Below are 14,086 nucleotides of genomic sequence, written 5' to 3'. Positions count from 1 at the left end.
CAGGTGCTCCGCAGACAGACAAGGGGACGTCCAGACATTCGAGAGCAGGGCCAGGAGTCTGGCAGAGGCTGCTGACACTTCTCTGACCTCAGCCAGGCTGCAGCAGCTATGCAGAGCATGGAAAGATGCTTGCAGATGGGAGCAAGCTCAGACCTGAGCCCTTCATGGGGGCTTCTAGCAAGCCCAGGGCAATGTCTCACTGAGCAGCACCTCAGCAGGCAGAGCCTCAAGGGCTCCCCATGGGCAGCCCCCCTCTCAGAGCCACAAAGCTGCAGATATGAGGCTGGGGATTCAACCAGGGTTGACTCTTGAGGTGGGTTGAGAATTGGCCGATCCCTCCCCAGTCGGTTCTGCCCACGTCCTCCTCCCCTCTCACCCCAAGCCTCAGCAGGACAGTGAGACCCAGGGGCAGCTCCAGAGTTGGTGGCACTGACCAAACCCTGCTCTGACCCCTCAGAACAACTCAGTGCCCCCCTCCACCCTGCTCTCACACACTTAATCCGGGAGGATACCAGAGCTGGAGCTGGCTACAGCTCCCGGCATCTCCTCCGGAGCAGGCTGAGATCATGACAGCCCGCTGGCGTTACTTACTTCTTGATGGCTGTAATTAATTGTTTACTTTCTCCTGGTACGGGGCCAGCTGCTCTGCAGCATGGATGCTCCCCAGCCCTCACCTTGCAGGTCTTGGCTCTGTGCCCTGGAGGGCGCTGACCTCCTTCCACGAGCCCTGCTGGTGGCCCTCAGCCCCCGCGGTGCCTGCCAGAGCCAGCACCCAGCACCTGCACCCTGCAGTGCGGGGCAGCCCCACCGGGCACTGCTGGGGCTGGGCTGTGGGAGGCTGCCCCACTGCCCGGCCTCGCTCCGCAGCGGGCTCTGCTCCATCCTGAGCCCCACAACGGGCTCTGCTCCCAGCCTCGCTCCACAGCGGGCTCTGCTCCATCCTGAGCCCCGCAGCGGGCTCTGCTCCATCCTGAGCCCCACAACGGGCTCTGCTCCCAGCCTCGCTCCACAGCAGGCTCTGCTCCATCCTGAGCCCCGCAGCGGGCTCTGCTCCCGGCCTCGCTCCGCAGCGGGCTCTGCTCCATCCTGAGCCCCGCAGCGGGCTCTGCTCCATCCTGAGCCCCGCACCGGGCTCTGCTCCATCCTGAGCTCCACAGCAGGCTCTGCTCCATCCTGAGCCCCGCAGCGGGCTCTGCTCCCGGCCTCGCTCCGCGCAGCCCGAGGGAGCAGCTCGCGTGCAGACTGCTCTGCAGCGCGGGGCCGCGCTCCTGCAGGGCGGGAAGCGCGGAGGGCCGGGCAGCCCCGCGCACGGCGCTGCTGCTTCAGCCCTCCGGCTCCAGCCTCCACCTGGCTCTGCCACCCTGCTCTGTCCAGGATGGCCCTGCTAGGGTGGTGCGGGGGGCTGCACCCCAGGGCCTCCTGGCCCAGCCGCAGTGGCTGCTTCCCCTCCACCAGCCCGGTCCCTCCGCCTTGAGGAGGAGCCAGCGCTGGAGCAAGGGGCTGGCCGGGTCCCAAGGGACAGGCTGGCCGGCGCAGCTGGCACAGCCTGGGGATGCAGGCGGGATGCGGAGGGCAGCGCTGCTCCTCCCGCTCCCTGCTCAGGTGGGAGCCATGGCTGAGTAGAGCCCACCCAGCAGCCGAGGCGGGGGCCTCACGGATGGGCAGCAGGCTGGGGGCTGCGTGGGGGACACCCAGCCCCAGCAGGTGCCCGGCACCAGGACAGTGGTTTGCGCAGGAGGCCTCAGCATGAGCTCAGTGCGAGAGGGATTTTCCTGCTAAAGCAGATGGGGGAGGGGGGGCAAGCACGTGAAAGACCGCTAATCCCCTAATCCCTGGATTATGGCTCCATTTCAGGGGCTGAGATTTGCCAGGAGTGTGGGGGCTACGCTATCCACTGCATTCGCCCAGCCTGGACACAGGGCCCTGTGGGCATGGGGCATGGCTGGGAGGACGTGCCACAGCAGAGGGGTCCCTGGCATGGGTGGGGGGCAGCAGGACAGCAGTTCCTGACGGCTCCTGCAGATAGACGGGGGCTAAGAGCCAGGCCCCGGGGGCTGACCCCAAATCCCAGCCAAAACCTGCACAGGGCTCAGACGAGGGCTCAGTGGGGAAGAGACCCTGCCATGACCGTGATGCCGTGGAGCTCCAGCTCATGGTGCTCTTCCAGGGCTGCAGAGGCCTGGGATGGCCCGAGCCCAGCTCATGGCAGTGTCTGGGTGCAGGGAAGGAGGCCGGCCCTCCGAGAGCGCGGCCGGAGCAGTGATGGGGAGAGGGAGGCAGGTGGCTGTCCCCAGGCAGGGGCCGGTGAACAGCTGCAAAGGGCCCCCAAGCCTGGGCACAAGCAGGATCCTGGCACCGGGCCAGGCATGGCATCAGTGCCCCACTTTCTGCAAGCTGCACGGGAGTCACGAGGGGAGGAACCTGATAGAACAGCACTGCACAGCCCTGGGCCGCGAGCTGGCACGGTCCCGGCTGGCCCCACAGCTCTGTCCCACACTCCAGGTCCTCCCACAGTGGCCCCAGGACAGTGTCTGCTGAGCTGGGCTCCGGGCTCAGGGCTCATGGCCCCTGGGCTTGACAGTGGCAGAAAATCACAACATGGGCGCACGGCAGCCTGCAGCCCCATCGCTGGCACAGCCACGACCCACAGCTACAGCCTCCGGCCCCCTGCAGCCTGCCCCATGGCTGCCCAGACCACAGGTCCTCTGAGACCAGCCCCACACATGCCTGTCCTTGGACCCCCTGCACAGGGCAGCACTGAGGGATCTGCCGAGCAGGCCCTGCATTAAAGCCAGGCCCGGCAGGGGCATCCTTGGCTCCCTAGGCAGGTGTCCCTGTCCCTGCAGCCAGACTTGCAGACTTTGTCCTGTCACAAGCAGCACCAGCCCCTCATGACCGAGACACGTGTTCGAGGCGCTGGGAAGCCTGACGGTGCAGGCTCCGGGCAGCCTCAGAGCCGCCTCCCGGGAGGCGAGCGCTGCTGCGCGCAGGTCGAGCTGCCTGTCGGCACCGTGTGCTCCCCAGGGCTCCCTGCGCCGGTCCCTGAGCTCCGGACGCAGCTCGCCAGCCCTGCACCCTGCTCGCCCAGGAGCCCGGCCCAGCCCCACGGCTTGGCGCGGGAGCGAGGGCTCCGCAGGGAGGTCCCCGGGGTGGCGGCAGCTCAAGGGCACGAGGGCAGGTGGCACCGGGAGAAGGAAGAGCAGCCGGGAGAGGGGCTAAGGCGGGCTGCAGGCTGAGGGCAGAGCCGGCCAGGGCTGGGGTTTGGCAGGGGGCAGTGGGGAGGGCGGTGAAGGGGAGGTGCCGGCACTGCCACGCGCTCTGCACAGCTCTTCTGCCCGCCAAGCTCAAACTAAATACGGGGCTCCATGAGCGTCCTCCCGCGCAGCCCAAAGGCACAGGAGGAGCGCTGCCCGTCCCACAGCTCATTAGCGGTGCTGGGCAGCCGCTTGGCAGCTCCACTGCCCGCAGCTGGGCCCGTCGCGGGGCAGCGTGTGCCGGCGGCACCACCGCAGCCAGACACACAGCCCGGCTCCAGGACCAAGGGACACGGCCTGGGCATCACCGCCAGAGCGGGGTCTGGAGGTGACACGAGTGCACTGGCCCGGGGGTGTCCCGCATCCAACACCACCCTGCCCCCTGCACTACACCCCGCTGCGAGCCTGGGCTGCCCAGCACCGGGAGGGATCGGTGGCACCGAGAGGACGGATGAGGGATGTCCCGGGGCCTGTGGCTGCTCCCGGTGCAGGTCCCTGGGAGAAGCCCCGCACTCCCTTGCCTACACTGTGCTCATGACCAGCATGCAGAGCGCAGCCCCCTCCCTTCCCTGCTTAATGACGTCTCCCAAAGGCAGCAACCTCCGGTAAATCTGGCGCTGCCTCTGCGGGGGAGGCGAGGGAGGAGCGGCGGAGGCGCGGGGAGGTGGGCAGGGGCGGCCTGGCGCTGCCTCCGCGCGGGGCGGCCCCTCGGGCCCTGTGGTGGCTGCTCCGCACGGCGACCCGCGCAGCCGGCGCTTGGCTGCAGGGCACTGCGGGCACCAGCGTGGGTGGCATCCCCAGGCCACCACCACCCAGACCCCTGCCCATGCTGCTCCGGAGTCCTCGTTTTGGCACTGCATGGCCCCTTCCTGCAGCACAGCCTCGTGGTTGCCCCAGGCAAACTCAGAGCCCCTCCTGCCATCCAGCACAGCCCCATGGCGTACAACCCTACAGCCCAACAGCGCGGAACCCTACAGCCTCACCGCCAATACCCCCAGTGCACAGAGCCAGGGCAAGGGCTGGCCCCGCCATGTGGACACGGTGTTGGGGACCTGCATCGAGGGCCAGGCCAGCATGGGCAGATTGGTCCCGGGCGCCCAGGCCCCTGCCCTTGCCCGGCGGCAGCGCGCGGCCGGCTCCGCTGTCCCAAGAGCATTGAGGAGCAGCGAGCGGGGAGATGACACCGGCCCTGTTTCCATGGTGATGAGAAAGGCTCCTTAACCAGTTGGTTGCCATGGCGATTGCCATGGAGCCCCGCTGTCTCAGGACACGGCGCCGGGGCCTGTGCTCCTCAGGGCGCCCCAAGCACACCTGAGCCTGGGCCCGACCCAGCCCCATGGCCAGCGACGCCTCGGGGGATTCTCTGGTGCCAGGGGGGCCTGTCCCAGCCCCACAGCCAGTGTCTCTGCTCCTGTCCCAGCCCCACGGCCAGGGCCTCTGCTCCTGTCTTGGCACCACGGCCAGTATCTTTGGTCCTGTCCCAGCCCCACAGCCAAAGTCCTGGGTTCCCGGACAACACAGCAAAGAGCAGCTGTACCAGCCTCTGCGAGCAGCTCCAGGCCTGGGGGTCCCACCCCGCAGGCAGCAATCCCTGGAGTGGCAGTCCCATATCCCAGGTGGCAGAGGAGCCCAGCCCCATGGTCCATATCCCGCCAGGTCCCACCACAGGATGTCATCGCCCCCAGCTCCGGTCTCTCCATGGTGCTGGAGCCAAGTGTGCGGATGGGCTCCGCTAAGCAGAGTCTGGGGTTGCCACAGCAACCAGGTCCGTGCTGGAGCAAGGCAGCGCCTGCAATCTAGTTCACGGGTTTATTTTAAGAATCACTTTGAATATCTGAGGCTCCCCCAGCCTCCCCAGGGGAGAGGAGGAGGGGAGGGGGCGACACATCTATGCCCCAAGATGAACCAGCCCCGGCTCTTGGCCGGACAGGGCGAAGGGGGGAATCGGCAGTGAATGACACCGGTCGGGTGCTTGGGACACAGAACATCCCTGGCCTCTGCACAGCCTGCTCATGGCCAGGCCACCCCGCAGCAACTGTCCCCAGCCTCTGTGCATCCCATCGGGGCACCCCTGCTGCCACCTTCCCAGCTCTGCCCAGGGGGTCTGCGCTGGCCACCACGTCCCCAGCCTCCACCCGTGCCACAGGACAGTTCTGCCTTGGTGCCAAGGCAGGCTGGCAGCCTGCACCGGTGCTGCATGGGATCCTGGCTCAGCCGGACGCAGGAGCAGGGGGACAGGCAGAAGAGGGGCACAGGGACAGCCCCTCTTCTGGGGCAGCAGTGGGACGGCTGGTCCAGCAGCGGGATGGAGCTGCTGGAGGGCAGCAAGGCAGGACACCACTGGGAGCAAGGGGCAGAGTGCTGTGCTGAATGCACACCAGGGGCATAGAAAAGCTGTCCCCATCGCATGAACTGCAAGTGGCAGACACCAAGTGCAGGGTCTCAGCCAGAAGTGCCTGCAGGAATAATTCGCTCCCGCAAATGGGCAGACCCAGAGGTGCAGTAACCCAGAGCTGTGGAGCAGGACAGTGCTGTCAGGGATGGGGTGACAGAGCCAACCAGGGGATGGAGCTAAGCGAGTGACAGAGGGGAGGTAGCACTGGATTGGACTGGTGATGGAGCAGACAAAGTGACAGAGTGAACATGGCACAGGAACATGCCAGGTGACGGAGCAGACCTGGCACTGGGCTACTCTGGAAGACAGAGCAGCTGGCAGTGGGATGGCCCAGGTGATAGAGCAGAAGGGGCACCGAGCGCATTGGGCAACGCAGCGGATCCCACACAGAAACACAGTGGGCAGTGGAGCAATCCCGGCCCTGGACACAGCACACAAGGAGCGGACCCCAACCAGAGCCCACCGGGCAACGCGGCGGGTCCCAGCTGGAACGCATCGGGTAATGGAGCGGGCCTGACCCGGAGCGCACTGGGCAACGGAGCGAGCCCCAGCCAAAGCGCACCAGGAAACGGAGCGGGTCCCAACCAGAGTGCACCGGGAAATGGAGCGGGTCCCAACCAGAGCGCACCGGGAAATGGAGCGGGCCCAACCGGAGCGCACCGGGAAGCGGAGCGGGCCCAACCGGAGCGCACCGCGCACCGGAGCGGGGCCGGCGCCGCCGCGGGGCTCCGGGCTGCGCCGCGCCGGGCCGGCAGCGGCCCCTGCCGGGCAAGGAGGGCGCCGCGGACACGCGGACCCCCCCGCCGCGGACCCGCCGCGATCAACCCGGCCCGCAGACACCCCAGAGCTCCCGCATCCCCCTCCCGATGTCCCAGAGCCCTCGGATGCACCCCCAGAGCCTCCTGCCTGGCCCCACCGACACGGACAGGGCCCGCTGGCCCCACACTCCCGGCAGGCATGGGGCGCGTGCTCCCTACGGGCCCCAGGGCGAGCTCGGACTGGCCCCCGGGGGCTGCTGGGGGTGCCGGGCTGCCCCCCTTGCTGCGGCAGACGGGCAGCAGGCAGCACTGCCCAGCCTGGGGGTCGCGCCATCCCCGCTCGGCAAGGCCCCTGGCTCTGCCCGCAGCATTACCCCTTCACGGACAACCTGCAGCCCCATCCTGCACAGCGCCTGGTGCCTGGGGCTCTGCTCACAGCCGGTTTGTCCTGCGGCGCCAGTGCCCATCACTGCCCATGCTGGGACGAGCACAGCCGGAGCAGGATGGTCCTGCCCGACGCCCGGCCACCAGCTCCTCCGGGACCAGCCCAGCTGTGCCTGCACCTCACAGGGCCCCCTGGCTCCCACCCCACAGACACCTGCTGCCAGAAACACTGTTCCTGCACCCACCCCAGGGACGCCCATGTGAACCCACAGCCTCCACACTGAGCTCCCCTGCCCCCAGCATGTGCCTGAGCCACCGCGAAGCCAGCCCAGCCCCACTGCCCCTGCTGGCTACTGGGCAGAGTCCAGAGCACATCCACCCCTCTGAAACCCGTCTTGCCTCTGCCTCCAGCACTGGCCCAGAGCCCTAGGCATCCCCACAGCCCCATCCAGCTAACCCAAAGAGCTCGGCATGCTCCTTGCCAGTGACACCCCCGGCCATGGGGACACAGCCCCTTACTGCCCAGATGCCACCATGAGGGGGAAAGCACAGGCAGCCCAAGCACTTCACCTGCCACTGCCCCCCAGCACCACCCCTGCAGCAGCAGCACTGACCTGCCCCACAGTGCACCCGCCCCATCCAGCTGCCCCTGGGGAGGCTGTGGGACAAAACTGCAGCATTGGGGTGCTGCCAGGGCATAAAAGGGGACAGCATCGGGCTTGCTCCCAGTCCAGGCAGGGTGCAAGCCCGGCCTGGGGCAGGCGGTGCTGGCCTGGCCATCACAGCCCTCTTCATGCACAGCCACGTGGGCCGCGCAGAGCCACACAGGGCTGCTGGGAGCTGCGGGGCCCTGGCTGGGGACGCCTGCTGCTGGGGCCGGGCCACCAGATGTCCTCCACCCGGACACAAGGTCACAGCTGGGCTCCCAGCCCCCGGCGCGAGGCCTCCCGGCCCCGCATCGCCGCCCGGGCTCTCACCTCCGCTCGCCGGTGCTCCCTGCCCGCCGCGCTGCTCCCCAGCGATTAGATTAGCTGCCAATGCAATAACCCCGCTGGCTCCCGCGGGGCTGCGCTGGCTCCGGCTCAGCACAGCCTGTTCCCTCTGGCAGCAGCCTCCAGGCCAGGCCATCCTTACCGGGACGGAGCGCGGTGGAAAGGAGCTCCGCGCTGGGCCATTGCCCTGGCCCAGCCCCACGGCAGCACCGAGGAGGCAGGAGCCCCAGGGCCAGCAGGCACCAGGCCCCGCTCAACAGGGCAGCCCAGCCCCAGCCCAGTGACTCCGGCCCCTCGGCTGCGTGTGTCTCCCACCAGGGCCCTTCCCAAGGACACAAGGTCACCGCTTCGACTGGAGACGCGGACGACGCCAGTCGGGTTTCTGGGATCGATGCAGCTCCGGTGACAACTGCTGTTCCTAGCTGCGACACCAGAGCTTGACAGGTCCCCATGCGGCTCAGCCAGACCCTGCCCTCTGCTCATCATTGCTCCCCTCTGCCATGGTCCCATCCCCACCTGTGCTCCCATGGGAGGAGCAGGGCCGGCACATGGCCCTAGGGAGCCAGCAGCCTCGTTGCACTGAGCACTGGCTGCAGCCCCGTCCTCCTCTGACAACCACCTCCATCCTTGCTGGCCGTGCTGGACACCAGCGAGGGCTCACGAGCAGCACTGGGCAGGTTCTCACCATGCTGCCCGATGGGTCCCAGCCCTCCCTGCTGGGGGCAAGGCCAGGAGGCACAGGGGAGTCTGCAGGATGCTGCTGCACAGCCCCAGGGACAGCAAGTACCTGCGGAGCCCTGCAGGACCAGAGGGGTTGGTCCCAGTGCCTTGTCCTGAGCATGGCTCCTCTGGAGCTGGCAGCCCCCTGGGTCATTCGCCACCACAGAGCTCCCAGTCCCGAGCACCGGCTGCCGCCTCCGTGGAGACTTTAGCAGTTTTCTCGCACAGCAACAACTTTCACTCCAAACCGCCAGCGCCACCACATCAGAGAGGCCAGGGCTGAGCCAGGCGTTGGCGCTGCCCGCAAAGCCCTCGGGACGGCCCCAGGCACAGAGAGCCTTGGAGATGCAACTGAGCAGGGGGCACCCGGCCAGCCCTGCCCCACGGCCCCAGGCCCACAAAGAGAGCCCTACAAGCTCCAACCCACCGGCCTTGCCCCACAGACTGGCCCCATGGAGCCTGCCACTGCCCTTGCCCCACAAACCCTGCCAAGACAGCGCTGCCAACAGACCCTGCTCCACAGGCAGGACCTCCCCAACCCTGCCCCACAGCCACTGCCCCATGGCTGCTGCCTCGCCAGCCCTGCTCCATGCACCCTGCCGAGCCGCTGCTGCCCACGCCGCTGCTCGGGCACGTTGCCCGCGGCGCTGCCCCGCCGCCGCCCCCGCCGCGCTCACCTCTGCCGTCGCGGCCGGGCCGACCCGCGGCCGCCGCGCCCCGCGCCGCCGGGCCCTCGCGGGGCAGCGCCGTGACCGTGAAGCGCCGGCTCATGCTGCCGCCGCCGCCGCCGGGCGCTGGCCGCGGTCCTAGCGCCCCGCGCTCCCGCCCCGCCCGCCGCTGGCGCCGCCCGGGGCGTCCGAGCCCGCCCGCGGCCGGGGCGGGCAGCGGGGCGGGACGGCGGCGGCGGCGGCGGCCCAAGCCCCGGCTCCGGCCCAAGCCCCGGCTCCGGCCCAAGCCCCGGCTCCGGCTCCGGCCCCCGTGGCCCCGCGCAGGGCGGGAGGCGGCGGCCGCGCCGGGTTTTGTCCGCCGCCCTGTGCCGAGCAGGCAGCGCTAATTATAGCTGTAATTACAGCCCCGTCCTGCCACGGCCGCCACGGCCCCCAGGGCCGCCCGCGGCGCGGAGGCTGGAGCTGGGGCTCGACTGCAACAGGAACGAGACACCTGCGGCTCCCGGGACAAGCCCGGTGCTTGGTCACAGGATGACAGAGCGGGGAGAGCCCTGGGGTCCCCTTGGGGCCGGGCAGCCCGTGGTGGGGACGCTGGGTGACCGGCACATGGCAGAGGTGACAGGCGGGCAGCAATGATGCATGGAGGGACACAGGGCTGCGCGTGCGGGGGACCTGGCTGGTGACAGGGGCACTAGAGGCATGGGGGAGCCCTCCCCAGCGGGGTCTGGTGTCCTGTAGGGGAGTGGAGAGCACAAGGGCTGCAGCCCCCTCCTCCCCGTGCCCAGTCCCAGTTTGTGCTGGACCGCTGCTCAAAGGGAAAGCAGCGTCCAGGTGCTGCACAGGAAGAGCAAACACAGGCGATGTCCAAAGGATTCTCTTTATTACAAACGTGTGGACGGAGGTGGCAGAGCAGACAGCAGGCGCGAGCGATGCAGAGCCCCATGTCCCTGCCCGTGCCGAGTCCCCAGCACCAGCTCCCAGCTGAGCCAGGGCTGACCCAGCATCGCTGGCCCTGGAGAAAGACGGAGTCACCGCAGCTCTCTGTGCAATTTGCACCAGGCAAACGCCTCCGCAGCAGCACGGCCGCTCACAGGGCGCTGCGGGCTGCAGACAGAGTCCTGCTCCCCAGCCAGGGCTCCCGGGAGCCGAGGAGCCGCCCTGCGGCGCTGGGCACCGGCTCCCCCTGTGTCCCGGGACACAGGGGCTCCAACAGTGAGAACCCGGAGCCTGGTGGAAGCGGGCACCGGCCGGAGCAGGCGGCCAGTCAGGTGCTAGTGCTCCGGGCACTGCAGGATGTCGTACTTGATGTAGCCCACGCGGTCCACCTGGTAGCGCGGCGTCATGCGCCAGTAGAAGCTGCCCTGGCAGAAGTGGTACTTGTCTGGTGAGGAGGGGCAGACAGAAGGCATTAGTGGAAAGGAGCCCGGTTCAGGGGCACACACAGGGGGATGACAGCGTCCAGCTTCCCGCTGAGGACCCTGCTCACCTTGGTAGAGGAAGACGTTGCGTGCGTCCAGGGGGACGCCGGTGAACACGTCGTCGGTGGCGCGAGGGTAGCCCTTGTCCACCCGCTGCACCTTCACGTCCAACCTGCAGGCAGAGCCGGCCCACGGCTGCTGTGAGCCGCCTGCACCCCTGGCCAGCGGACCCGCATGCATGGCCAGCGGCCCCTCACCTCCAGTAGCTCTCGCCGCTGAAGAGCAGCACTTTGCCACGGCCCCGCTGCAGCGCGCCCGAGATGCGGCCGGCCTCCTTGCCAATGCCCAGCTTCTCGATCCCACGCGGGCCCAGCGCATTCTTGCCGGAAAACACCCAGAAGTGCCGACCTGCAGCGGGGGTTGCACAGTGTCACAGACCCTCGTGGGGCTTTGTCCCCAGGATGGGCACTGGGGCCAGCCGGGCAGGTGTCACAGCACGGGGGAAGGACCAAGCTCCAGTGGGAGCAGGAGTGAAACTCACCAGCGAAGAAGAAGACCCTCTTGGTGAGCACGTCCTGGAAGGCGGCATCAATGACCGCCGGGAGCCCGGGCCAGGTGTCCGCGATGGAGAAGGCGCCCTGGAGGCCTGACTTCCAGAAGGACGAGCGGGTCCAGTATTTGCTGGGGGGAAGGTTGAGGTGCTTGAGGCAGCAGAACCCCTGGGCCCTCCTGTCCAAAAGGCCCTCGCCACCCTCAGCCCTGCGCTGCAGCAGCCAGGGTTGCTGCTCACCCGTTCTTGAAGAAGTGCAGCTCTCCGTTGATCTCCGTGATGGCATCGAAATTCTTCTCCGCGCAGGCATCCCGGCTGGGGTCCACTGGACTGGGCTCAGCCGTGGGCTCTGGCGTCGTCTCCTCCTCCTCCTCCTCCTGCCCCTCCGTGGTGGAGGCGCTGCCAGCCTCGGTGGGCTGGGGCTCCTCGCTGGGCACGGGTGCGGGGGCAGTGGGCTCGGGAGCAGAGCCGCGACCTGAGCCAACATCACCAGTGGTGTGAGAGATCTAGGGCTATAGCTGCACCTACAGCATAAGATGCCATCACGAGGCATCTCTGCTGGCACTGCCCACCATTCCCACGGGGACTGGTGGCTCTGCTGGTGGGGCGGCACCGGGCACTCACCATAGAGGTACTGGATGCCCTTGATGTCGTCAGGGTGCAGCTGGAAGTCCTCCACGTAGCTGTACATGGGGTACATGAGGGCCTCGCGCACGCCGGAGTGGTCCAGCCCCAGCGCGTGGCCGAACTCATGGGCAGCCACCAGGAAGATGCTGTAACCTGCAAGCAGGCCCTGGCCTCAGCAGCGGCAGGGCAGGAGCCGCGGGCGCGGGGCCACCGCCGGTGCTGGGGCCAGTACCTCTATCGGGGCAGAAGCCCCACTTCTTGTCATCGTCATAGTTGGCGGTGGTGGCGCACCACAGCTTCCCATCCTGCCGCCCCGCACTGGTGCACGCGCTGTACGACTGCCCCAGGAAGGTGAAGGGGAAGACGCACGGGTCCCCTTGGGAGTTGCCGCCGACCACCGCCGTGTCTGTGGCACAGAGGTGGCTGAGCCGCATGCGGCCACACGGAGCCGGGGCCCTGCGCGCCCAGCCCGCCCGCTCGCACCTCGGTTGGGGCAGAAGCCGTATTTCTTGTCGCGGTCGAAGCTGGCCGTGGTGGAGCACCAGCGGTAGCCGTCGGAGCGCCCGTCCGTGGTGCAGGAGTCATAGGAGGTACCGTCGAAGACGAAGGGGAAGACACAGGGCGAGCCGTCGCTGTTGCCGCCGTAGGTGTACAGCACTGTGGGAGAGGGGGTGAGCGGGGCCCGCGTTCCCGCCGGCCGGCGCACCGTGGAACCGCTACTCACGCTCGCTGGGGCAGAAGCCGTAGCGCTTGTCGGCGTCATAGCTGGCGGTGGTCGCGCACCAGGGCAGCCCGTCCGTGCGCCCCTCCGTGATGCAGCGCGAGTACGAGCGGCCCTCGAAGATGAAGGGGAAGTGGCAGCTGGCGCCGCCGGCATTGCCGAAATGGGTCTTCACCTCTGTGTGGGGAGAGGATCAGCGGGACGCGGCGCCTGGCCCCGCCGCCCCGCGGGCCCTGCGCTCACCGATGCCCGTGCCCAGCGTCCAGAGCTCGTCATCGTCGAAGTGAGCGTCGCCCTGCACGCCGCCACCGGGGGGGAAGGCATGTGCCAGCAGCCCGTCCTTGCCATCGAAGGGGTACCCGTCCCCGTGCTCTGCAAGAGCAGCACTGTCAGCAGCAGCTTGCGCCAACCTCAGCGCGTGCTGGCACCTCACATGTGGGACACGGGGATCTCGCCATGTGCAGGGGAACCCCCTGCTCATGGGCACGGCGGGAGCTGCGCTGCAAGGAGCAGCACTTGGGGGATGTGGGGTGGGTGGCCAAGTGGCCCTGAGGGACGTCACCTCCGGAGCCGAACATGATCATGATGTCGGCCTCGCCGCTGTAGATCTGGGTGAAGGTGAGGGGCGTCACGTCGCTCCACACTTTGAACGCCCGCGCGAAGGCGTCGTCGATGATGGCGCGGTCGAGGTCGGGTGAGTAGTTCATCACCCTGCGGGGCCGCGCGAGGGGGTCAGCGCGGTGCTCCGGGACGTGGCCAGGCCTTGGCACAGCCGCGCCGGCCCCTCGCGACTGTGGCCCCGCGGGAGGGCGGCGTGGGCACGGACTCACCGGTACGTGAGGTCAGTGTGGTCCCATTTGAGGTCCCCATCGAAGGTGAGGAACTTGCCCACGTCGGGGACGCCGCAGCGGGGGGCGCGCATGGCCGCCAGCGTGTCGGCGTCCAGCTCCCCGGTGTCGGGCAGCCCCAGGCGCTGCTGCATCCTGCGCAGCGCCTTGCCCAGCGCCGTGTGCCGGCTGCCACTGCGCGTCTCCGACGCGTAGCCGAAGCGCAGCAGGTAGCTCTGCCCGGGGAGAGGCGCCCGCTGAGCTCGCTGCGGGGGACCCGCCAGCCCGCGGGCGCCCGCGCCGCCCTCACCTCCGCCAGCTCCATGTCGGACACGCCGCGCACCAGCTCCCCCGGGAAGGTGACGAGGGTGCGCGGCTGCTCCGGCAGCGGGGCCGCGCCGCCCCGCAGCACCAGCAGCCCCAGGACGAGCGGGGCCAGCAGGGCCAGCCCCGCGGCACGATGCTGTGTGGCAGCCCTGTCCATGCTGCTGCTGGTGGCTGCTCCAGGCTCTGAGTGCCACCGGCGCCAGCTCCTATTTATGTGGCGCGGGGCAGTGAGTCACCCTCAGACCTCTCAGCCTCATGCTCCCTTCCCACGGTGACGAAACGCAGACTCAGGTTCTCTGTTTGCTACTTTAACTGTTTCATCACCCTGTTTAGTAAACACACGGCCCTGGCCCAGACGGATGCGTGGGAAGGGGGACGGGCCGCTCCGGCTGCGCTGGTGCAATGGGGAGAGCGCGGGGCCCGTGATGCTCTGTCCCACGGATGG

General features: G+C 68.6%; 1 protein-coding gene across 1 annotated transcript; it reads right to left on the bottom strand.

Annotated features, from left to right (window-relative positions):
* Nucleotides 1-10,420: 10,420 nt before the first annotated feature.
* MMP9 (matrix metallopeptidase 9) lies at nucleotides 10,421-13,818 on the bottom strand. Its single transcript, XM_088523589.1, has 13 exons — nucleotides 13,625-13,818; nucleotides 13,318-13,550; nucleotides 13,050-13,198; nucleotides 12,731-12,859; nucleotides 12,491-12,664; nucleotides 12,250-12,423; nucleotides 11,999-12,172; nucleotides 11,764-11,919; nucleotides 11,380-11,614; nucleotides 11,131-11,270; nucleotides 10,847-10,997; nucleotides 10,658-10,761; nucleotides 10,421-10,552 (listed from the first exon to the last, which is right to left on the bottom strand). Exons 1-13 carry the CDS (start codon nucleotides 13,796-13,798, stop codon nucleotides 10,443-10,445), a joined length of 2,103 nt encoding a protein of 700 aa, XP_088379715.1. The 5' UTR covers nucleotides 13,799-13,818; the 3' UTR covers nucleotides 10,421-10,442.
* Between the last annotated feature and the right edge of the window lie 268 nt (nucleotides 13,819-14,086).

Source organism: Tinamus guttatus, unplaced genomic scaffold, assembly GCF_059628265.1.
Source record: "Tinamus guttatus ecotype Peru unplaced genomic scaffold, ASM5962826v1 Tinamus_guttatus_pri_ptg000194l, whole genome shotgun sequence".
Classification (NCBI taxonomy): Eukaryota; Metazoa; Chordata; class Aves; order Tinamiformes; family Tinamidae; genus Tinamus; species Tinamus guttatus.
This window is presented reverse-complemented; position numbering and strand designations above follow the sequence as displayed.